The 25,134-nt window shown below is 39.1% G+C and overlaps 1 protein-coding gene across 2 annotated transcripts; it reads right to left on the bottom strand.

The window, feature by feature from the left end:
• Window positions 1-7,908: 7,908 nt before the first annotated feature.
• On the bottom strand, window positions 7,909-21,608 carry rb1cc1 (RB1-inducible coiled-coil 1). 2 transcript variants are annotated; one of them, XM_053437384.1, is made up of 23 exons: window positions 21,250-21,608; window positions 20,143-20,275; window positions 19,921-20,047; window positions 19,646-19,816; window positions 19,287-19,489; window positions 18,563-19,028; window positions 18,297-18,467; window positions 18,026-18,210; window positions 17,722-17,908; window positions 16,770-16,851; window positions 16,584-16,648; window positions 16,368-16,471; window positions 15,646-15,793; window positions 13,425-15,358; window positions 13,048-13,234; window positions 12,058-12,166; window positions 11,574-11,901; window positions 10,492-10,543; window positions 10,342-10,389; window positions 9,545-9,603; window positions 9,228-9,355; window positions 9,055-9,125; window positions 7,909-8,819 (listed from the first exon to the last, which is right to left on the bottom strand). In XM_053437384.1, the coding sequence occupies exons 2-23, from the start codon at window positions 20,211-20,213 to the stop codon at window positions 8,742-8,744; spliced, it is 4,974 nt and encodes a 1,657-aa protein (XP_053293359.1). In that variant the 5' UTR covers window positions 20,214-20,275; window positions 21,250-21,608; the 3' UTR covers window positions 7,909-8,741. The 2 variants fall into 2 exon arrangements, with proteins under 2 accessions (XP_053293359.1, XP_053293360.1); XM_053437385.1 differs by having other exon boundaries at window positions 15,646-15,772.
• Between the last annotated feature and the right edge of the window lie 3,526 nt (window positions 21,609-25,134).

The raw sequence follows: 25,134 nt of genomic DNA, 5'->3' as shown, positions 1-25,134 counted from the left end.
CAAGAAAAATAAGCCGCGAGACGCGGCAGTATGAATGGACTTGAAATAAGAAAATATGGTACTTTTACCAACTGGTTTCTTGCCGAGTTGGGGGGCTTCACAGGTGCAGTTGGAAAGGCTCTCCTCCTTACTCTCCTCGGACGGCTCATCCGGCTTCTCCATGGTCCTGGACCTTAGAGAGCTGCTTTTCCATTTTCCAAAGGACTTTGCCACAATCGCTTTGTCCGCTCCTTTCATTGTTTTCTGTAAAACACATTTACAGCATGACTTCCCAGGTTTATCCCTCTTGTGAGCCATCTGCCCCCTTTTTTGGCTCTCAATAAACCTGGGCTCATCTTTCCCAAACCCAAAGTAAGAGAGAATTAGGGCATTGTGTGCATATGCATTCTCTTAAGCATTCCAGAAAATTTCCTGATTGCCCTGGCATCTTTTTGAGAGAGCGCTTGGACATTGTTTTTTCTCCTGACATTTTGCAGTCCTGTGTGGAGAGAGTGGCTGCGATTGAAACAGTATAAAACAATACTTTAGCAAAGTACCCACACAGTAACCGGTAGATGGAAACAGAAAAAACCCCAACATGTTTTCACATTTAATCCAACTTAAAGGAAATAAAAATAGCACATTATGCCCTAATTGAGTGCTGTACAGTCCGCAAATACTATTACAAGGCCGATCAGGATTAGCAGTGGAACATACCTAGTTATCTATTTCTGAGTGCCAAGACTGCTAGCAGTGGGCAACTAAATTTCAAAAGCTGGCAAATCCAGTTGTCTCCTAAATACAGAAAGTACTTAAATCCAGAGCTAACAGAAGAAAAAGACGGATAAAGGGTGCTCTGCATATCACCGAAAAGCTTGTGCACTTTTCAGAATCACTGGCTAGGTTAAACAAATATGCTAAGTAGAGATCAAAACAATCCTTTGATCTGCAGCTTAGTTTCCAGAGGAATGGTTTGGCTGTTGTTGTAAATAACTTGTATAAATCTATATACCATTTGCCTTCAGGTAATATCAAAAGTGCCAGGGATTCGCAGGCAAATACCTTGTGGTTAGGAAATAGATCAGATAAAAGCATATAAATATTTCAGCAACCCTGCACCCTGTCATTTTCTGAATTATAGCAGAGTTTTTAAGCCCATATGATCATTTTACTTGTTCAGTTCTGCTACAGAAACATGAATGAGTCAAATCTGATAGCGAACATACATTCTATCCCTTTCTATTTTGTGATTTTTTTAAAAAACAAAAAAAATGATTCCTACCTCCAGCATGCCATTCAGGTCCAGCACAGTGTAAAACATTGTGCTAAACTTCATACAAAAGAGGCTTGAAGAATCAGAATGCAGAAGCTATGCAACGTGCTGACTAACTTTGCCCTCTGTTTTGATCGAGCGCACAAAGAAAAACGCTGTCCATTCAAAAACAGACAGCATAACTCTTTTCAGCGAGGGGGGACTGTGAACAAACGAGGCCATGTCCTGATCTGCAGTCAGTTTCCCGTCAGGCTCGCACGGCGCTCGGTGAGGGCCGCAGGGACGGGGACCGGCTGACACCACACTCCAGGCAACAGAACAACTTTTGTGCACACTGTCCTCCTCTGGAGCTTTTTTTTTTTTTTTTTTTTTTTTTAAACATGTCTTTCTACCCAAATTTGGATTAGCATGCTGCTTTGGGTTTTGCAGCTCGCTTTCACTTCAGCCCCTTTGGTCATACTTCAAATTCACGTTAGCGGAATTTGACAAGCTAATAGACTTTTCTGCTAATTAAATTAAGAGCGATATATTCCCGTTTGGGTAGTAACCTCTCATCATCGTGACAAAGCATGGCAAACAAAAGAAAACATGGCAAAACAACAATTTAACAAGTAAACTAAGTGCTCAAAACACACAAAAAAATACTTTGTTGTTGTTACACTCAAACACACAGGTACTAAAAAAAAAATCACTATTATAATTACTTATTTAGGTTAAGCGTTAATTTATCGTGTCAATAAAGCTAATTGGAATTTAATACTGTTGTCACTCGCAGAAATAATGATGCTAATAGCTAACGTAGACTTACTGAGTAACCAGGTATCACTGAAGCAACATGGCTTCCTCACTCCATCACTTAGATTCGAAATGAACTTTGTCAACTCAAGAACATCTGTAGCTGAACCACACAGATTTGTTGAATAACTGCTAACCGACAAAAACAAGACTAAGTCAGGCTACTTATAGCTCCTAGCACTAGCTAACCTAGCTAACTTGGCACACAACAAGTTTAACAGATTGAAAGAAAAATGGCTTTGACTGACCTGCTCGTCAAAAGTTAATGATTGAACAAAAACCTTGAACAAAATTTGAGTATGACATTATGTTCATTCTCCGGCTTTCGTCCTTTAGTAGCGTAGAGGCTATGCTAGCTAACTCAGCAACAAGGCTAACTGGCAAACACAACAAAGATGGAGACTCACCTGACTGTTGGACCCAACTCATCTTCAACTGGTTTGTTTTGCATTCAAACATCACATTTAAATATTGTTTGATAAAGAAATTACCTGTTTTAAATAATCACGTGTTTTTTCCTATCAAAGTGTCTATGTTGCAAATACTTATAAAAATGTTTTTTTATAATAACAGTAATAACTTTATTGATAGAGAAAATGCTACACAACAGAAAACAAATGGTCAGAATAAAGCAATAGTATATAAACAATAATGGAAATAATAATAATATTTAAAAGACCAATATACCCCCCAATAAATGTTTTTAGTTAAGACTTAAAGTGGTTATATGAAAGGTGCTTTACACTGATGATTTGATAAAATCTTACTTATAAAAGTGATCATCTTATGTAATGTGCTTGTCAATATCAAGAATCACAGTAAGATTCACGCGCACACAGGTCGGAAATATAGAATAAATGCATTGATACAAACCATGTTTATCCCTGATGAGTGTTTTAAATGCTGAGACCTGGTCTTAGGTGGATGGAGGATATCACGGGAGCTTTGTCTCGGTTCTCTGAAGTCCCGCAAAAGCAATTCTTAGAGAGAACAGAATGTACCATATTCTTGACCTGTCTGCCTCGGATGCTCGCTGTATATGGAACCGAATACTGGACGTGAATTGTATCGTTCCCTGTGTCAACTTGTGAGATGGCACTTGCTGCAGTGGAGTGGTGAGAGCGGCACATATGCATTACAGGAGAAAATTGTGAAATGACAGATTCCGGGTGTGATACTGAGGGAATGACTAACTAATAGGAGGGGTGCTCCAGGCTGTTAGCTTTGAGAAGCAGTTTGCACATTACTTTATCTTGTCAATCAGATTCCTGGAATGGACGAGGTGACTGATAACTTGAATTAATTATTTTCTTATTGCATGCATGTGTTAATTCATGTTAATTTATGTCCCTTACAGGCCCAAGCCAGAATATCCAGAGTAAAGCGCCACCTCTGGCACACAGATCACCACACCACTCTCTTTGCATATATTTATATCAAATGAAAGACTTTTTTTTAATCCTGTTGGAACAAGGAGCGACTGCCAAATTTGATTTTTAAATGTACTTTTAAGCTGTTCATGCTTTACGTTTGCATTTTTCTTAACAACTGAACAACATGGAGCAGTGTTTACGGCTCTGATGGGATTTGAAAGTTACAGATTATTATTTTTTTATAAGCAAATCAACCCCCTAAAAACACAGTCCCTTTTTCTCACAGCTAAATATTGTAGCTCATAGTCAACAAGGCAGTCCCTGTTCATTCTGTAATTCTGTATGTAGTAAATTTGATTTAATTATGAAAGGGAAGGTTTACGTCCATCAATGAATGGGGCTTTTTTTCTTCTTCCTATAATGTATTTGAGCAGCAGCAATTCTGTGGATTGCACTGAGCACACTTTAAACAATTGCATTTCGCTAAACATCTTTAAACATTTTGACAAATTTAACTTCCCCCTGAACACAGAGGATAAGAGGAAAAACATTTCTCTGATGAGAACAGAAACAGCAAGAAGTTCTAACAAGGAAAAGCCTGCCAGGTGGCGAACTGGCTGCACCAACAGAACGCACAATCTGTCTGCTTCTCCTTCCAAACCATTGACAGCTGCCATCACCAGCCTTGCACACTCGCACTCAGTGGCTCCTCAGCTCCCTGCCCATCCCTCTTTAGTGTTTCCTGCTAACCTCAGAGACAGGGTCACCTGGCCCCCTAGTTGCCCGTCTGTGGGGCCCTGCTGGCCCCCTGGAGACCTGCCTGCATGGGGATGCATGGCTAACAGAGGTCTAGTAAAGCCTCTTTAATATGCAAACCAAGGGGCTATTCCTTTGACCTGGGACCATAGCTTTTCTAACAGTGAAATCCAAAAAAATCCTTGTGATGTGCAAACGATGAGATCTGATGAGCACTTTTTGATCTGCTGGTTATTTGATACCTAATATTCTAACGTACAAACGGCAGCGCATTTGGGTATTTTCCTCAAGCAGGTGGGTCATTTACAGCGATGTAGCATGATTGAATCAGAGTACGTTCCCTTCACTTTATTTGAACGAGGAAATAATCATCCGCAGTTTTAACATTCGGTTAAATTGGAACAGCATTTCTCCTCTGAGTAGAACCTAAGCACACAGATGCACAGAGGCTAAACTGAGGAGTGTTCCACAAAGCTACCATTGCAACTGGGCTAAAAATAAAACCTGGCAAAGTTATTCTGATCCCTTATTGGTCCCATAGTTTGATTTCACATTTAGCATTTGCATTCCCCTCCGCATAAACATTTCATTCTTCCCCCTCCTGCAGTACAATGAGACTTGAGTGACTTTGGCAGCAGATTTTGGATCGGTGCTCCTGAATCCACCAGTGTATGTTATCAGCAGGTAAACAAGCTTTCGAACAAAGCCATAATGGAACTGCAAGCGGCATAAAGAGGCTCATCTCAAAAGCTATACAACCCATCAAAGCTGGTGTCATTTCCTCAACACTGCACTGCAGCTGGAAAATGCATGGCTGTTAGTTACAGTTTAAATCGCCTGTCTATTTTCAGACACTTCAGAACTATTTGTATTGATCATTTACTTGTCAGTAAGCAGCCAGATTAACAAAATAAGACAACAGATTTTTTTTTTTTTTTTTATGTTTCGGATTCTTCTCCGTTTTTTTGGGTTGTTTTGTGGTAGGAAATCCAAAAACTGTGTCATGCACTAAATTAATGGGATTTGCACTATAGGGTATTTGAATAATTATTTTTCCAGTGAAAATGAAATACTTCTGTCTATATTTGGAAGGATTATGGATGGCATTGAACTTAACGTGAAAATAATGTGCCCTTTAAAAACGTAGTTAAGCTATATCCTACACTTTCTGCTCACCAGATGCAATCTTGTTAACCACAAGCTTGAATGCTTGTCACCAAACTTTCCACATATTTGCCTTTTGGGCACAGCTCAGACGCACAACTAAACCTACGCACTCTCCTCCCAGTGAGTGGAGGAGCCTCAAAGCTTCCCTTTCATATGCTGCATTATCTCTATGGCGGTAATTATCCATAAAACTATGCCATCAGATGGTGATGATTTCCAATATGAACCCAATAAAATGTGTTTAAAAATTTGAATTATCATATTTATGTGGATATGTGTTACTAATAGTGATTATGTTCATCATGTGGGTAGAGAATCAACCATCCGTCGTATGGCGCATTCTCACATATTTCTCAGACATTTCATCACACATTTAATCTGCCCCTGTCTAAGATTTTCCACTGAACCTGGAGTCAAGGCAGAGAGAGGACAATAACGGATGAGATTATGAAGCATGTCTGTTATAGCATGTCTGTTTGATCATCGTTCTGTTTAGTCAAAGTTCCCTACTTGGTCTCTTCAGTCCCTGACAGCAGATATATAACCTAATCTCTTTCCCTAACCCTTTTCTTAGGCATGAATAGGGTGGAAATGTGATGGCATTAAGTCGATTTACACCTTGGTTTGCAGTTTCAGCCTTAACGCCTCCTGGCTCTTCTTCAACACACTCGTCCCATTTAGATTTAGAAAAATATAAATGTTATGTTAAGGCTTTCCCATTTATTTTCATTTATCCATCATTTGAAGTTCATGCATATATTTACCCGACAAATAATGCTTGTTTATTTGCAGCTCCGTCTATCTGGTATAGAGTCAGAGATATTGGGAAATCAAAAAGAACTTGTGTATTATCTTCAAATGCAGGAGATATCAGTGACAAAGGGCAAGATCTGAGGCTGTATGACATTCTTTGTGAGACGTCCCTGACACCATTTTGGATATTTCACATTTACTCATCTAAACCTTCATTTAGTGCCTCCAGCATATGTTGACATGCGAAGAAAAGCTATTATAATGCGTCTTTGAATTTCAGCTGATGGCATTTGAAAGCTGCATTAATAAATCTGTCCTCACACAATTACTCTAGTTTGTTTGTGATAAATGTATGGGTGTGTTTTTTTTACATAAAAGAAGTTCAAGTTGGTTTAGAACTTTTTTTCTAGGATTGTAATAAAAAAGTCTAATTTGAAATTTATTTGAATTGGGACAGTATGATGCAAACATTTTTTTAAAGGTCACAAAACGGTATATTTTTGAGGTTCAACAGGCAGTAGCATCACTTCATCCTTTAGAAATTAACATTTGTCCAAAAGAAACATTAAATCTTATGATTGTTTATTATACAGGCAAATCTTTATTGTGTGATCCATCCAAAAGGCTCTAATGGTTAAACAGTGGTGTGAGTAAACCTCTTGCAAAATTTGTATCATTATAAAACTTTTTTTCAATAAATTAATATGGGTAATATCTTTTCTTATCTGTAATACATACTTGATGCAACATGCATATTTGGATTATTTTACCTTTCATTTTGGGGGGGGGGGGGGGGTTATTAGTTACGCTTCAGATCTGTAATGCAATCTGCCAATCATGTTTTGTAAAAAAAAAAAAAAAAACTACTTTATTTTAAGTCTTGACTAACATTTTTTTTTATTAAATAAAATGACAACTTTCTGTGGAAATAAATAACACACTGAAAACGTACGATGCTCGCTGCTAAACAACAGCCAATTTAATGACATAGTAGTGAAGAGCAGTAATTTGTTAGGAAAAGAAGTTTGACTGCGAGTCAAAGGCAGTTTTAATGGTGGAACTAGCAAGAGACTACACATGGCAATGTTAAATCCCATTCAGCCTGATGAGAGTGACTCCCAGCAGCACTGAGCTCAGTGGGGGGTTGTAAACATTTACACTAAGAGCCTGTCCAGTGCACATGGTTGGTGCTTGCCAGCCACCTCGGTATCGAATGTTGTGTTGCATATTTTGTCATTCAGGCCTGTCCCGAAATTGTAGGAATCACACCATCAATTTATGAAGGAGCCATCCAAATGTGACAACAGGCTTATGCTAAATGGAGAAAATAGAGCTAAACATTGTTAAAACACCCCTAGACCCACATGGTAGAGAGTGCTCGGCACAGAGCTGCTATGCTCCCCGCTGTGAACTGGGAAAGTGATGTTGGTGGGCTTCCTTCTCCATGAGGGCCGCATCGTTCTTGGGCCCCGATTTGAAGCCTTTTTGAAGTCTGTTTCCTGCAGTAGTGTGCCAACATTAATGTTTCCACAAAAGCAAAAATGCTAAATCAAGTGAATACACTATACTGTGCTATTCCACATTGACTCCTGAATCCCCCAGAAATTATTTAAAAGCATCATTAAAAAGCTAGTTTTCATTAGTTAACACAAGAAAAATTTACAATTGCCTTCTGGTGTAATAAATTAGTATTTGTCCTTAAGCCGGGGAAACTTTTATTCCCAAATGAACATTGTGAAGGTGATTCAAAGAAAAATTATTTATATTTCATAGCCACAAATATAATATGGAAGAATAATTAGCCATCAAAAATTATGCTTGGGATCCATCCTTTATTGTTTCAAAACTCTATCTTTTACAATACAGTCATTTATTGTTACATGTGTGAATTGATGGGTAATGTACAATGTCATCCGATAATGAAACACAGTCACAAAGTTTCCTTTCTACATATCAATATTCTATGATAGTGAGAAGTTTGTGCTGATATATTTACTTAGTTCTGCAGCTCAATCACTTCCCTTTTCAATTCAACAGAAGCATGTTTTTTTTTTGAAAGTGCATTTCAAGGATTGCAAAGACGACTGTTGTCATCAGTCGGCCATAATGTACATTTCAGTATTGACAGAGGGCCATTCTGCTTTGTGAGTAACAAACAGCATTAACTACATTTCCAACTACAACATTTATCTGGATAAGTAAATCAAAGAAAATATATCAATATGCATGCCATGAACATTCCTCCATAAACATTTATAATAAATGTATATTTTCATTTAATTATGCTGATAATGACACATTATTTTCCACAAAAAGACAAAGGCTGATAATGAGAACTAATATTTAACATCCAAATTTTGTTCAATTTTACACACAGGTCAGATGGCGTTATGCCACAGTGTATAGGGCAATGCCCTAATAAGGTTAATAGCATTTGGTCCACGATAACAAATCTGGGTTATAAAAGAAAACAAAAAACGTGGTAGAAGTTGGGATTTTGAACTGAAATTCAAAAAGAGTATGATGATGATCTTAATTCTCTCCATTTTTAAGGTCTTTCGTTTTTCAAGTTATGAATTACGATGTCAAGTTTCTGATCAAAAATTAAGCAATATAAATATACATTTTAGCTGATAACTCGACTATTATACTTTTCTGTTCCATGGAACAGCTTTCACTCTGTAGAACTTGGTTCCTAAAGGGACTTTGAACCTGTTCTGGGCCTGATGAAGAAAGAAAAAAAAGACATAAAGAGAGAGAACTTTGTAAGTGAAAAGATTTAAACTGTGCATTCATCAACATTACAATATTACTGACATGGATCAAATCCACACATGAGGAAACTGGAAATTCTTACTTAAAACATGATTTCCAGGACCACACTTGATCTATGTTGGTATATTGGGTCTTTACACACATTAGTTAAAAATGTTTTACTACTTGAGATAAAGTCAATACCTTTTTCGCCTGGCAATATTCCTTTTCCATCACTTTTCCAAGTACCCACGGCCGTCTTGAAGTCCCTGAAGCTAAACAACAAAACAAATATTCAATGAACACTGAGTAAAACAAAGAAACAAAAAGCTTATAAGTCAAAGTCCTCAGGCTCAATCGTTGTGGACAGGACTGACCTGGTTTGAGGTCCAGTGCAGTGAGAGACTCCGAGTGGAGGAAGTAGAGGGTGGGTCCGACCGTGAACAGCACATAGTTGTCGTGTCTTTCATCCAGGATGATTAGAACCAAATCACCAACCTGGAAGCTGCAACATTCAAACAGACAAGGAAAGAAAAAGAGACGATGGGATGATCAGTTCATGGTGATTATATAATGATGTGTATTATTACATTGCACATAATGATAGTAAGTTTTAAATTAAACTAAATAAAAATATTTTTGTATTCACACCAGGAAGCAGCACATGTTAAAGCCATGTGTTGTGTTCACTTACTCTCTGATGGCGATTTTGTCTGAATGCCGTGACGACACAGACGACATGCTCTGAGACATCTACAAAGGAAAGGAGTGGGGACATTACGCATGTTAGAGAGAAAAGTTTTACAGTGTTGGCAACAAATTACTCCCAACAGAAAAAAGCTTTGTGACTTGAGATTTCCAAGAAATAGTCTTAGTAAATAAGTGTTTGGACTTTTACCCTAATTGATCGAATAAAAATGTGACTAATCTTAGTTGTATTTTTTTGTCCAGCCTGATTTAAACTTTTCAAACCACAAAAGTAAACTTTAACACGTAAAGTATATTTTTGTATTTCAAACTATTTCATTAAAATATATCCCTCTTCACATTTCATGACTCTTCTTTAAATTTCATCGCTGAGCTCTTCAGCCTCCTGGGTCAGGATTTTACTCTTTGATGCTACTGCCACCTAGTGGAGCAGGTGTTCCATAGCCCGCAGTGACAACTAGAATGGCACTGAGAGCTTTATCTACAAGGCCCGACAGTGTTATATGAAACATTTAAATCCTCTTGATCCAGGTTTTTATTTGGATCTACACAGAATTGCACACACTCTAAATATCAGTCTCCTAAAAATAGCTGTTATTTTTTTTGTTCATTAAGATCCATGAATTATTCTCCAAGAAATCATCAAAAATGTTGCATAACAACACATCTATGTGAAAGAAAGAGCAAATATTCCTGCATCCGGATCAAGACCACAATTTAATAGGTTCTTCTCTGACCCAGACGGAAACATAACCTCCTTGATGGAGGTAATAATTAACCTACCAGTCTTTGACTGAGGCGCTTGTTTTCTTCTTCCTTCATGTGTAAAGTCTGCAACATATATTAAAATGTGATTTAACGCATCCAGAAAAACAGTGTGTTGTGCACAAATACTATGTATTAATACTGTAAAAGATAAAGATGTTTATTTACCCTCTCGAGTAGGAGTATCCGCTGTTTCTCCTCTGACATCAGGATATTATCACTACACAAAGAAAACATCAGGTTATTGAGAATCATCCTCTGAAAATGTCACCAAAACTTTATGCATTCTGTGGAAATAAAACATAACTTCCATACCCTAACAACTAAATAGGTCTTAATCTTGTGATATTAATGATAGAAACACTTGCACTGTCTGATCCTATCCTTCCTCCCTTCCTTCCTCTGTCAAATGTCCTTTCTGTTCATCCACTTTTGGCTATTGTACACAATGTCTTTTGAAATGTCCCTTCAATAATGCAAAGGCTTCTGTCTGTCAATCAACATCCATATCCCTGTAACATGGAAGCTTCTCTACAGCAGCCTCCTACAGCTCTGCAACTTCATTGTGGGTTGAAAATTATTAAGATGCTGTGAAAGCAAAATAGCATGAAGTGCAGTTTTTCTGAATTATGTGCTTGGTGAAAACTAAAGGGCAACTTAGTAATACAAAATACAGTAAATGTTGATAAACAAAAACAATGACACAGGAAAAAAGTTTAGCAAACTAATTAAATGAAAGAGTTTTTCAAGAAAGGAACAAATAAAATTGCTGGAAAACAATAATAATTAATTCAATTAATAATAGTAATTCCATTCATGTTTCATAGTATGAGACCAGTTTAACACAGACTTCAATAACCTGAACAAAGTACATCTCTTGTGCTTAGTGTGTATAAGAACCAGGGTTTTGTTGGTTAGGTTAAGGGACAAACAAAAACCCTTTGTTCACCAGAGCTACCTTTCTAAAAGGCAGACATCCAGACATCCAGATTTCATGTTTCTCATCAACACAGTTTGTCCTTTCAGTGAGCTGTCATAACACTGTGACCTAAATAAAACTTAACATCACACAGAACTTTCTTATATAAGATTTAATCTTGTTGTAGTTTAATAAAAAAAATAAGGTTAATCAGGTTAAGAAAATGCATGTAAAAGTGTTGCTTTAATCAGAGTTCTTCCCAATAGGCGAGAGTGCAATCACTATAACATTCTATCATACTATCAACATGTACTGTAGAGAGGATGCTTACTGGGATGTCACCATGCTGGCCTCCACCGCTGAGTCGACATTTTCGTCCTCTCGTATGGCTGCTACAGAGGCCAGTCTGTCAGTTTCAGCCATGGGCTCAGAGGAGCAGGACCTAGCTACATACAGAGCTCTGGCGGCTGCTGCTCCTGCTACTGATGCTCCTAGTGCTCCTGATGCTCCCGCCTCTGTGACCTCCAGGGCTGATGGGTGAGGGCTGAAGAAGGCAGAGGAGACCAGTGCAGTGCAGCGCAGGCGATTGAGCTCCTCTTCCAAGTGTTTCTTCTCCTGCATGACACTCGCCCGGTCCTCAGAGAGAGACTCTATCAGAGCTGCAATATGTGAAGATAGATAAGAAACACTGCCAGGCCCATCTCTAACTTCAAACTTCAGAGATGTATCTTTAAAATACGATGTGTGACTATGTATAAGTTAAAATATTAGGAATAAAAACCCTCCACTCAAAGCTCAAAGTGTCCGACGCTCACCTTTATCCCTCTCCTGCTGTTGGGTAACATTCTGCAGCTTCTCTGTGAGGTCATGGATGATCTGCTCCTTCTTCAGCTTCTCTCGGGTTAGAACAGTGTTGAAGTTAGTCTAGAAGAACAAAACATTTTGAGTTTAAAACGCTTGACACGTATTTCAGTGGCAAAGAGGTTTTACAGTACATCAATTTACACTTGTTTTTGAGGGGAGGTCTTTGAATTGCTTAATTCTGAGGATTTCAGATACTTTGTTGATTTTAACAAACCTGAAGTTTCTGTGTTGCACTGTACCTCATCTTTTCTCTATTTTATTATATCAAGTGACTAAAGTGAACTGAAATAATGCATGTTGGTTCTTTTACTTTGAAAACAGTGACTAAATTGTGTGAAAAACATCAGCTTGAACTATGAAGAGGGGTGAAATAGAGAGGGGGTTGCCTTTGGGAACAGTGAGTGATGGAAAAACTAATTAAACAGTACAAGTTTAGGGTTAACTGTCTTTCTGCTGCTCCCTTGGTGTCCTGACAGACTGAGATTAGTGCCGGCACAGTTTGAGTGGATTTTCTGGACAAATGAGTAAAAGCCTGATCTCTAGATGTGTAAAAGCTTAACTTGGAATTAAGTGCAACTGACAGAGTGACGGTGCCAAGAACTATTACAAATTAAAGGTTTCAGAAAGTAAGTGCTCACTGCTGCATTAGATATTATCACTAAGTTTAATGGAAGCTGTGTTGAGTTTACTAGGCTGTGCATGAATACAAACACAAAAGAACTAGTAAAGTGTACCCTAATAAATTGACAACTAATACAACAGCCTGCCTATAAATACTATCTCAATTGAAGTTGGTCGCTTAGACAAAGAAACAGAAATGAAAGCCAGAGAAACCAAAGAAAATCCATCTGTGGGCAGCACTTTTTCTGTCTGTATCTTGTCCGAGGAAACTTAAGCATTCACAGCCGCCCCAAGTTATTTTCCATTCTCTAAATACAAACCTGCGATTCTGCGATTAGTGATGTCTTGAGGTTCTGTATCTCCTCATTCTTCTTCTTCTCCAGGAGCTCTATCTGGGACAGCAGCGAGGCCCTCTCCTGCTGCATCTGCTCTTTTAGTGCAGAGTCCAGAGACAGAGGCGCTGCTGCATCTGCAAGTTCCTCAGCGTGCAGCGACGACCCTTCATCACTGAAAGGCACGTAACAAACTTTTAATCTGACTGGGTAATATGCAAACTATTTAACAGTTTATTCTTAACGGAGAAGAAAACGTATTTACATATCTCATCTATCCGATGAAATTTAAACAAACCATTAACTCAGGTTTTATAAAGTGAAAAATCAACCAAAGTTAAATTCATATATGTGGTGTCATTTACCTTTTTGAAGATCGTCTCTCATGAAGCTCACTCTCAAGTTGTTTGATTTGCTTTAACAGTCTGTTTTCCATCTCCTCCTTCTGCTGCTCCAACTCTTTTAAGGCTTCTTGTGATGCATCCTTGGTGGACTCTTGTTTTTCTAGTTCCGTTTCAGTGGCTCGTCTGTCCTGCTCTACTTTTTGGGAGAGCAGATCGTTTTCCGTCTGTAGTTTGTTGACGAGAGTCCTCAGCTCTTGCTCCAGTTCTCGGAAGCTCGTGAACTGCTTTTCTTTCTCTTCATTTTGAGCCACTTGCTGCTCTAATTCCTGCTTAAGTCTCTGTTTTTGCTCCGAATGGTTCCTCTCACCATCCTGGGACTGCTGCTGCAGGGAGCAGAGCTCATTGCGCAACAAGATAGTTTCCTCCTCGTGTCTGTCCACCAGCTCAGAGATGCAGTGGTCCTTCTCCCTCCTCATGAGACTCCTCAGCTCTGCCAGGCCCACTTCATACTCCTCGTTTTTTACCTGAAGCTGCTTTTCGATGTCTGCCAGCTCTTTGCTGAGGACATTGGTCTCAGCCTCAACCTGAGACTTCACAGCCTCGGCCTGCTGAGTCTTGGCCTCCTCAAATAAGAGTCTCACCTCCTCAGTCTCTGACTCTTTGAGGGCCAACTCAATCTCGAGTTTACAACGGAGTTCATCAAGCTCAGTTATGCGAGCCTCCAAGTCCTTGATCTGGTTTTCTTTCTCTCCAAAGGCAGTGGCATGTTGATCAACAGCCTCACTTAAATTTGCACTGTTTTCAGAAGCCAGATGTTCCAGAGCCTCCTTGTTCTGCTGGGTAAGAGTCTCCAGCTGTGCCTTGTGCTCCTGCATCATTCTGACCTCTAGCTCCTTTAAGTGAGATTGCTCCACAGCTTCCAACTCCTGTCGAATCTTCTGCTGGCCACGTTCAATCTCAATGTGGAGATTCTCAAGCTGGCTGGTCAGGGATTCTCTTGCGGCTGAAATCGTCTTGATCTCTTCAGCTTTATCACTGATCATCTGCTCCAGATTTGTGATCCTATCCGTCTGGCCTCTCTCCGTTTCCATCCACCGCTCTCTCTCATTCTCGAGATGAGCAAGTTCTTTCTCCTTGTGCTCCATAAGGCCCTCCAGCTCGAGCATCGCACGCTGTACGTCTCTCACAATGTTCTGGTTTACTTGGTTTTCCTCCGTTAGTGTCTGAACCTGCTTCTCAAGCTCTTGCCGAACAGAGAGCAGCTCACTTTGATGCTGCTCCTTCAACTTCAGTTCATGGGTCAGGCAGAAGTTGTCCACAACTTTGTGTACTTCTGTGGTCATATTCCTCAGGACAAAGCCAAAGTCATGTTGTTCTTTTAACACTAGACCTCGTAAGTGATGGAGGTCATCCTTTACACTTCTTAAGTTGGAATGGGACTCCTCTGCAGCAGACTGATACTTCTCAATAACTTTTTTGAGGACAGTGATCCTAAAATTCTCCCTCTCTAGTGTTGTGGTGTCCTGCATACGCTTATTGTCGATGGCGTTGATCACTGAAGAGTACAGAGACTCTACCATCATATCAGGGCTAGTGGGGTCACTGATGGGGTTCGGGGAGGTCAAGTTCCCTTCGATCACAAACTCATTGACAGCGGACATGAAATCAGACTCTGGGCTCTCTGCTAGAGAATCCAGGTCGAGGGAGCCCTGCTGCAGGACTGGGTCCATGTTCGGATGGCCGATGGTTTCAAAGTCAAAAGTTTGTGCATCAATGCTGTCTGGGGACAAGTCCTCCAAAGGAGCTGGGACAGGAACATGAAGGGGTTGGCAGCCTGGACCCTGAAGGCCAAGAGAGGTGGGGGTTTTGGAGGACCCTGGTGTGGTGCTCCCAGGTATACTTTCAGACTGTGGGGTCTGCATGGTTGATCTGTGAGTGCTACGACAATAGGATACCTTGAAAATGAAACAGATGAAGGGAGAGGAAAAGAGGACAACTTAGTACCTAAACGAAGAAGAGAACTAAACCATACTATGTATGAAAATGTTTTGGATTTCATAATGTGTATAAGAACCAATATGGATTATAAAAGTAACCAGTATTAAGTGTTTCGTATCAATCAACCTAGACTGTTTCATAATGTTTTAAAAAAGTTTTTAGACTTTTTATAGTGATATAAGAATATGAAAACACACAATCTCTTAAAAGTACAAATGAAGAGTGTTACTGAGGCTTTGTTTACCCGTTGTTCGTTCAACAGGTCAGTGATAGTTTGGGACATCTCATCCACACTCTGCGCTGCTTGAACCAGCTGGTGAAGGGTCTCTACATGACGATTTAAGGGCTCAAAATCACACATTGTAGGAACCCTGAAAAGATATGGGGAATGCCTTTAAGGACAGAATGATAAACACAGTCAAGAGTAGGCGAGCAAGAGTGGCAGCTTTAAATTGTTTCAGGTCAATTTCCATGACCTAGGAAAAGGCTCCTGAAACCATCAATAACATTTGATAGATAAATAACTTAATTCATAACTTTGCTATCAACTTGAATCTGCCTTTATAAGCTATACTGGGCTTACGAAAAACAAAGAACATATCCAGTATGATTAACCAATAACAATCTCCTACACTGGGTGTGATAGATTTCAGTGTGTTAGTGTAAAGAAAGGCAGAAAGTTTAAAAAATGAGCTGAATAACTGCTGAGTGAATCTCAAAATTGATCTGGATTTACATAATTTCCCTTAACTTCATTATCACTTTATGCAACAATCAAATGACTTGCAAGTTGTTCTGATAAGTTGTAATAACACCTATTGTTGTTGTTATAATCTCCAAAGCAATTCATTTGATTTAGGGATTGGCATCAACTTCATGATCTACCATCAAATCCCAGGTTGATTTTGGTAACATTATATAACTGACACAGTAATACCTCAAACCCCTTTAATGACACTGACTTACATAAGGAAAGGTTGCACCTCGACAGGACAACAAGATTTCAAGAACTGCAGGTCGTCAAGTGAAATGTCTGGAAGTTCATCGTCAAACCTTCTCGGCTTTCGTGTCTATGAATAACAAAAAACAGCACAAGGGGAGAAACCTTGAAACTCAGCTGAAATAATATGCATGATAATATCACTATCAGCTTGGTCAAAGTACAAACAGTTCCCCACTTACACAGAATGATGTTGGAGGCCACGAATCCAGTCCTCTAAACAAACGATTTCTGAGGAAAGACTTCCCTGAAAAGAAGAAGGCACATCAATAGATCAAGGCTGATCTTTCAGAGACTTTTCAAAAGCTCATTGTTCTGTAAAGTGACGAAAACAAATGTCATCAGTTGAGTTTTCAAAAGACACTTACTAAAGAGTTTCCCGAAGGATTCCCTTTTGAATTTCTCAGCCTCGTACAGTCGTTTGCCATCCTTCACAAGTGCATAAGCCCACTGAAGAGATAAATAGTGAAGACATTAGTGCAAAAAAATAAATAGATCTCTTTCCATGTCTTCTTTCAGCGTTTTCCAGACAGGCCTTCAGTGTTATTACGCTGGTACAAAATAAAAGGTTTATATGTTTTTTTTTTTTTTTTTATAACTGTTCAAACTGTAAAATCATTGTCTTATAAACCTCATAATAAAAAATAATAAAAAGAAAAAGAAGAAACATTATGAATACTGTTAAAGAAAACAGAAAGTGAAAAAATACAACAGGAGTGGTTTCATGTAGCATCAACCATTGTCTAAAAATATGATGATGATCTCAGCAACAGACAAGTATGAGCAACTTCAAGTCAATTCTTGGCTACAAACTATGTCTTACTCTGAAGGTCCTTTTAGACACAGCAATACAAAGAATGAGTTTTAGTGTTTTGCTAATGCAGTGGGAGGAGCCATTGCATTAGGACACAGGTCCTTCTTGAGCCTGCTAAATGCGATGTGCCATGTGAAATGGCACAAAGACACTCAAAATGCCAGCTTATCTTACCAGCTCAGGCATGAATTATAATATTATCCTATTCTGTTGCATTTATTTTCTCAGAATTGCTAGATAGTGCAAGATAAAAAACTAATCTAAGTGAGCACTCTGTGTAACACTTAAAAAAACTAAACAAAAAAACATAGAGTTTATGAGTAGCTCAATCGTCAAGCAACTGTGTCTTATTTTCTCTTCGTCATAGTGGCAAAGTCAGTGAACTGCCCGATTACTTGAATATGTAAATTATTCGCTCAGCGCTAAATGTCCCCAAAAGAGCCGGATTCAGTGAGGCAAGAGTCTAGACACGCAATTAGTTTCCAATAACGGCATTTAGCACTGACCTCTCTGTAGTGGCGCATAAACATCTTTCTCCTCACAACCTCCACCACCGCCAAGCAGTACATCTGGGGCACAGTACTGAGGGCCTCCACCACTCTCACTCTTTCCAATAGCTCTGTCAGGAGTCTGAGTAGAGCCTGAAGCTTCTCACTGTCCTGGTCTGCATGAAGCATCACGTAGCAGCACCATCTAGTTAAAAAAATGATGATTACCATCATTAAAGTTTGAAAATAAGACTTAACATTTTGAAACATAAAACTAGCACAGACAATGAGCACTGGGGGAAGACGTGGTTTTAAGCTTTACTTGAGTCTGACTTGAAGGTTGTTTGCAAGTTCTTGTTTGGCAGTAGTGCACTTCTTTTTGATGTCGAGCAGCTTCCTGTGGTTGTTCAGCATGATCATCAGCTGGTTGGTGTGACTCAGACACAAGTCGGGCAGAACAGATGTATCTTTCAGGTTTTCAGCACGCTTCTGATTGGCCAAAAATCCCTTTTAGAGATAAAACAGCAGCGCAATTCATTAAAAACAGAAGATGGAGAAGTTATTGAATAGTGTTCATCTCTTACTTCGCGTACCTGAGCAAGTTCTTTTTGTTCGTTCACTAACTTCTTACAGCTTGCAATCATTTGGTCAAGTGCATACAACCTGTCCTCAAGCCCCTTGATGGCTTTCATGTTTTGATTATCCAACTTAGCAATAGTGTCACGACAATCTGTCAGGAAGGGTTGAATGACGCGTGGGTCAAGCTGAAAGAAACACACGTTTTAATGGAAGACTCTCACCCCCCCATGTAAGACCTAATATTTAGAATTCCACATTGATTCATACATCACTGACTCACCCTATTGATGGAGTCAAAGCATTTCCTCACAACTGATTCCACATCATTGGGTCTGTCTTGCACGTTGATCCAGTCTAATAGCGTGACATTGAAGGAGGACGGGTTGGCAAACTCTGGGGTGTCGTCGTCGTCATCATCCTCGTCATCCTCATCATCATCATCATCGTCATCATCATCATCTAATAGCGCAGCTCTCAGCCCACCCCTGTCTGTCATTTCATTTGTTTCATGGTCACCAGTTGGCTTACATGTGGCCGCTTGTGAAGCAGAGAAGGATGCTGATGACCTGGGGGGCCTCTTTGCCTCAGCAGTGTAGCGCAGAGACTCAGAGGACTTTTCTTCTTCTGTCCCGTCTGAATCCTTTCCTGGGGTTGGACTGGACTTCTCCATGCTCTCTCTGTAACTGTGTCTTGTCAAACTTTCCAGCAGAGGTATCCTAGCCATTACAGAAACCGCTGTCCCTAACCTGCAATCAGAGAGAACGGGGACGAGGAGTTAAAGTTGAACAAGCTCTTTTCATTTTAGCAGAAACATTACTCGTTACTGTTATTTCAGACATTATTTGAGCTAAAATTGTGATTACATTATTCAAAATGTAAAAAAAGATGTAAAAAATAGAATATATATATATAGTTAATAATAATTATACAGCACTTTGTATTTCCAATTCCAGACAACTAGCTAGGGCTATCAAAATATTTTGGATCTCCTTGGCAACACTTACTTTGTAAGTTTCACTTTAATTTCTTCCAACTCATGTTGATAATTTGAGTATGAAGCGTCAAACTTCACAAGCAACTTCTGATAAGACAGAGTGCAGTCGTCCAGATTAGCCATGATAGCAGCCCAGCCTTGGTGTTGAAGGTGTTCATCATGAACCAGACGTTCACAGAAAGAGCAAAGTTTCGTGGCAACTTCAAACATTTCCTGGGGAGGAACAAACATAATGTCAGGACAGTGATGAGTATGAGCATTACATAACTAATTGGTTAGTTGAAATCATTTCAATTTCAAGGCAATTTCTCCGGACAGAGATGTCCCACTGCAATGCACATTTAAAAACAGAAAATAGTAGGTAACTACCAGAGCCAGTTGTGTTCGTGAGGCAACAGTGTGAAAAACAGCTGGCATCAGTAGAGACTCCTCCACCCTGACTTGAATCTCACTCTCAATCGAGAAGGTGGTTTTGGGGATCGTTGGATCCCGGTCACACAAGATCATCTCTTTGTTGAACAAGAATATGGGATTGGTTTCCTACAGATGAACAATGAGATATCAGTAATCAGAACATAGCATATGCTCCCAGTCTACGTTCTACACAAATAAAGAAGCACTAACAACAAGTTGTGTGGACTTACAGTGCCAGCACTGTAGCTGCAGACTCGTCTCTCTGCAGCCATACATTCCCCTCCATTGACAACAAGGACTTGATGTTGAGTTGCAATCTTATATTTGGCTTGGATGGCATGTTTAAGCTCCAGTACACTGAGAAAAAATGAAGAGTGTTTTTAGATCATAAAAGTGAGGACGTACTGACCACAACTTTAAACAACGTATTGCTAAAAATGCCAGTGTCTTACGTCTGGACAGCAAGGTCAGTGTCAAATGTCAGCGTGCAGCCATTGTTGACCTGGAACACATACAACTTCATGTTGACTCTCCCAGACTTCTACACACTTGCCTAACTTGCTCATTTAGTCATTCGAGGCCGACCTGTGAAACAAAGCACAAAGATTAGATCGAGGATTGTCTCAGCTCATACATTTGTATCAAACATTCTTTATCAGTAAATGCATGACGCTGCCATTCATTGAATGCACAAAGCCACAGAGCAACTTGACAAACACCCATGCACAGCGTTTACTGGGGTAAATAACACGTGAAGAGGACATTGTTTCATTCTGTCTCTTTACATAGTTTATTCTTCTAACAGTAAGGCCCATCATGTCACCATACCCGTCCGACTAAACCCATAGTCTCTTGGACACTTAATAATTTAACCTCGGGCCGTCACCTTGTTGTTAGTTACTGGCTACTCTCAAGTTTGTGATGCTACAATTCACCTGATATGTTGCTCTAGTGTCAAACTGTCTAAACACATATATATAAAGCTACTTCACGTTTGCTCACGCTCATCTGAGGAGGTATTTACAACTGCAGAGCCAAGTTTGGGACATTACTTCAGTTAGCACCACTCACTGTTCAATGCTGTTAGCATGACAACATAAAACACCTTCTCAGCCAAGTTGCTATCAGAGGCTCAGACAACCTGAGCGTCGGTAAATGTCATTTAATTGACGGTAATCGCCGCTAGCATGTCTCTGGGCCTGCTGTTGTTCCGTGTGACCGGGGGGGACGCGTTTTCCTGGACCCATATTAAAACAGAGGACACTCAGTCGTTTTTACCCAAGAGGCCTCCAGTCAGTCGCTGATACAGTGTCAAAGAAGCAGCCACCGCCAGCAGCTAGCCAGCTAGCTCGTCTGGAGTAAACCGCTGACTGTGCTAACTGGCTATTAGCTAACACAGCTGTCAGGCTAGCGCAGGACCGCTATTTCTAATCTCGATGATTTTTACAAATGTGTTAAGATTACCCACAACAGCCAACACCAACCAGTTAACACTAATACGGCTGTACAGAGGATACCTCCTGCAGAGTTGATAACAAACACGACTGCGCTTGTCTTACCTCGCTTCTCTCGCATCTCCCCGTTCTTGGTCTCCACCTCGCTAGCCGACAAGCTAGCAACTGAGCTAGCTAGCTAACCTGTTTTAGCTGGGCATACATAGCGCTAGCTCGCCAAGCCACTTAGCTCACGTTAGCTGGACTAAATAAGACACGGACAGCTGACAGCCATGGTCAGTGGCACAGATCAACCACACTGGGGTAAAACAGACTTCTGATTTGGCAAAGTCCAGCGGAGATGGCGTAAGAAACGCGCCGGAGCCCTGGTTGTTTATCTCAGGTAGCTAACTACGCTAACACCCTCTCAGTAGCTCGGTCTGTTTTGTTGTTGTCATCTGCTGATGCGCGGAACGTGGACGATCCGACCAAACTGAGACGCGTTACACAAGTCAGGTTGAAATTTGTTCTGCGCGTTTATTAGATAAATTATTTTTAAAATATCTTAAGTGACATTTAAAGAAATACATGATAGGATATTAAAATATTTTCTGGATTGTAAATGTTCTGGATTGATATAGCGATCATAAAAGTAGGGCACGGTTTTATCTTTTCTTCTTTTGCCATGAATAACAAAATTATAAACATTTATAACTTGTATTGATTTATCTCAAATTACTGTACCTATTTTGTTTTTCTGGCTTGACATAAAACAACCTTCAACTTTTTAAAATAAAAATAAAACACAGGCTCAAATATAATTTATACTATAGTATAGATATAATCTATTCCATATCATTATTTATGTAATTTTAGTCTGTGATCATTACATTTGTATTCCCTACATTGCCCATAAATCCCACTGACGTCAATTAATTAAAGCTACTGACACATATGTGCGTTAGACTGATCGGTCTCAAAAGATTCGGCTCTGAAAAACGGTGTCTAGTTTCCCATGAGTCTATGCGTTCGTCACTGTGCTTGTCCAGGTGCATTGTGGGAAACTGTGGAGTGTTTTGCTGCAACATGAGAAGGGGTGTGGTTAACGGAGGGCTGCAGTGTGTGGATGATCCTGTTTTGCTGCAAAGACTCAGACTGTTTATAAAAAGATGCAAAGATGAGGCAGTCTGGGGTTTGTAGCACAGCAGATTTTCATTTTCTGACACATTACGTGATATTAGCACGTGAAGACATTAAATATGAAGTGAAGGACAATGCATGACAATAACAAAATGAGGAGACATAGTATTATAGCAACTCATTTTAACTTGCTGTGACTGACATCAAATAAATAAATTATATAATATATAGGCTACCTACCTTTCCAAAGAAAAACAGGACTGTTATACCCTTAACAGTTTATTTTTAGTGTACCTTGAATATTATTATGACAGACCTTTTTTTTTACAAAACATACATTTCTAAATAGCTCAAATAGAATAAAACAATAAATAAATGTCAGACTATCTAAATGAAATAAATAAAAGTGGTGCATTATGAACATTATAACTTCCTTTTGTCCACTATATTAACTGAATGTATGTTTGTGTCTTACAATCGTTGAAACCAAAATGTGATTGGCATATCAATGGGGTAATCAAGCTGAATGGTCGTCAAGGTTACTGCATATTCATTAATTGCCATAATATATTATTTACTTATGTGAACTGGTCCTATAATCAGTGTAATGTTCTATAAATCAAACTTCCTCTAGAGGTCACTGTGTCAAAGGATTTATTTCAAGCAATGACGTCAAATGGAAACAAGTGGGTGATTTCTTTATCTGCACCTTCACTTCTTATTGAATCTAACATCATCTGAAATCAACTGAGTCAAAGCAAATTAGGGGGAAGAATCTGCTGCTATTTCTTGCTTTTATTACCAAAAAGGAACGGACATTATATTATCCCACATAGTGAAATAAAGCGTGTTTGCCGTCAGTTAGGCCACTGAGAGCTCTAACTCCTCATAAGACCTTTTATAAATAAAGTTGAGAAAAGTCTCCAGTGAACAGGATCTAAACTCCAAACAGGGGTAACGCATAACTTCCTGTAGCTGATAATTAAAACAAGCTCAAAATCATGTTTGTAAGCAATGCTCATGAATTATCATTAGTTCCAGCATATTGATGTAATAAAACAACATGCATTTTTGGAGTTCTTCCAGCTCCTCGTGAACTTTTAAAAATCAGCTTCGGACCTGGAACAAAACTATTGCATCTTATGCCACGTGGAAATGTTCAGGCAAAAAACACAGCAGTGAACTGGTTAGGTTACATCTTAAAGGGTGACAGTTTAAACTGGTCTATCTGGCTGGAATCCAGCAGGGCTTCAACATCATTCAAGTTCCTCCTTTTTCAGTTGACTCATGAAATGATTCTGCCTCTTTTGACTACTAATATGTCAGATTTCCCCCCCTCTTTATAAATTTATCAGTTTACTGTTTATCTCATAAATTCATATATGAAAACGCTATAAGTTTGTCATTATTAGGTATAATTTGGACATTTGGTGGTCCCATGATGTCAAGACAAAAACAGACGTAAACCAGCTGTGAATCTCACTTTCATGTGGGTATTAGGAAGGAGCATTTCACTCTCAGGCTCAAGGCTCAAGTATTATCAGCATATGATTTAACTGAGAAGAGGTTTTATAATAATTATCATCAGTAACATTGACCCACAACCTCCATCACTAGAGCTTTAAAATATGATAACAATCCAGCGGTGTGACCTAGCGGGTAGAGTGGCCATTCTCTAACCAGAAGGTTGGGGGTTCAATCCACACTCTTCCTCTTCTGCAGACCGAAATGTATTTGGCAAGATACTGAAACACTAAAATTGGCCGGACTTCAACCACCTAATCATTGCACCATATCTTACACTATGTAAATTATGAATAAATAAGACATATACAAAAATGTTTTAAATTAAATTAATATATATATTTTTTTTTAAATAAAATTGAATTAAATTAATCCTGCGCAGTCCACTTCTGCGCAGGAGGTAAAGATATTTTTTTTTTTTATTGAATTAAAAACAGAAATATTTTTTTCAAAATAGCAGTTTTTCAAGTTTTCAAATTCCACCTCCAGACCTTTTTGTTTGAGTGGTCATGAGACACCTGTGTATCGTTTTTTGTGATGATCGGTCAATGTTCTAGGTGTCTTGGGGGGCACAGTTGAGCCATTTTGCCACACCCCTTGAAAATTCTTCCATAATACTTAAATTTTCACAACTTTCTAATTATCTGCAAGTTTTTGTAAGAATTTGAGTATGTTAAAGCCCTCAAAAAGCCAATTCATCTGCCTGAAAAATAATATAAGAATCCTTACAATTTCAATTGTAAGGATTGTCTGTTTGTGTCTGTCAGTACCTGTCAGTGCTCGGGCCCAAAAAAAACACAAAAACATTTAACAAGAACTGATCTGAAAACCAAATAATCTTAAAATCCTAATAGGTTCTTCCTATCCGAGAGGCTCTTCCAAAAAAAGCCACCAGTGTAAAAGAAAGGAGCTTCTGGCTACCGGATTTACTCTGGGCATTGTACATGAGCGTACACTGGCCCTGGTTTTATGGCTATAATGAGAATGAACCACTGTAATCTGAATGCACAAGTATTTAGGAGCATAACCAATAATACTATTGAACATATTATTCAGCTTCTGTTTCTCTATTCTGAGCTGCACTGGTAGCGGTCCTAATTGTGTGAATTCTTCAATATGAGTGCAAGGGGATGCATCTAACAAATAGCCAATGACATTATTTTGCATCACCTACAGTTTCTTTCTAAGTTTGGTTGAAAAACCACTGTACAAAGCAGAACAGGCATAATCAGAATGACCCTGTATTAATGAGGACGCAGTAAGAAATAATCAAATGTACAGTGTAAAGGTTTACCAAACAGAAATCAATGGTCACTTTTACAAACATTTTAAATAGATAATAGACAC

Source organism: Pleuronectes platessa, chromosome 13, assembly GCF_947347685.1.
Source record: "Pleuronectes platessa chromosome 13, fPlePla1.1, whole genome shotgun sequence".
NCBI lineage: Eukaryota > Metazoa > Chordata > Actinopteri > Pleuronectiformes > Pleuronectidae > Pleuronectes > Pleuronectes platessa.
The sequence above is the reverse complement of the archived record's forward strand: the minus strand, read 5'-3'. Positions and strand labels throughout refer to the sequence as shown.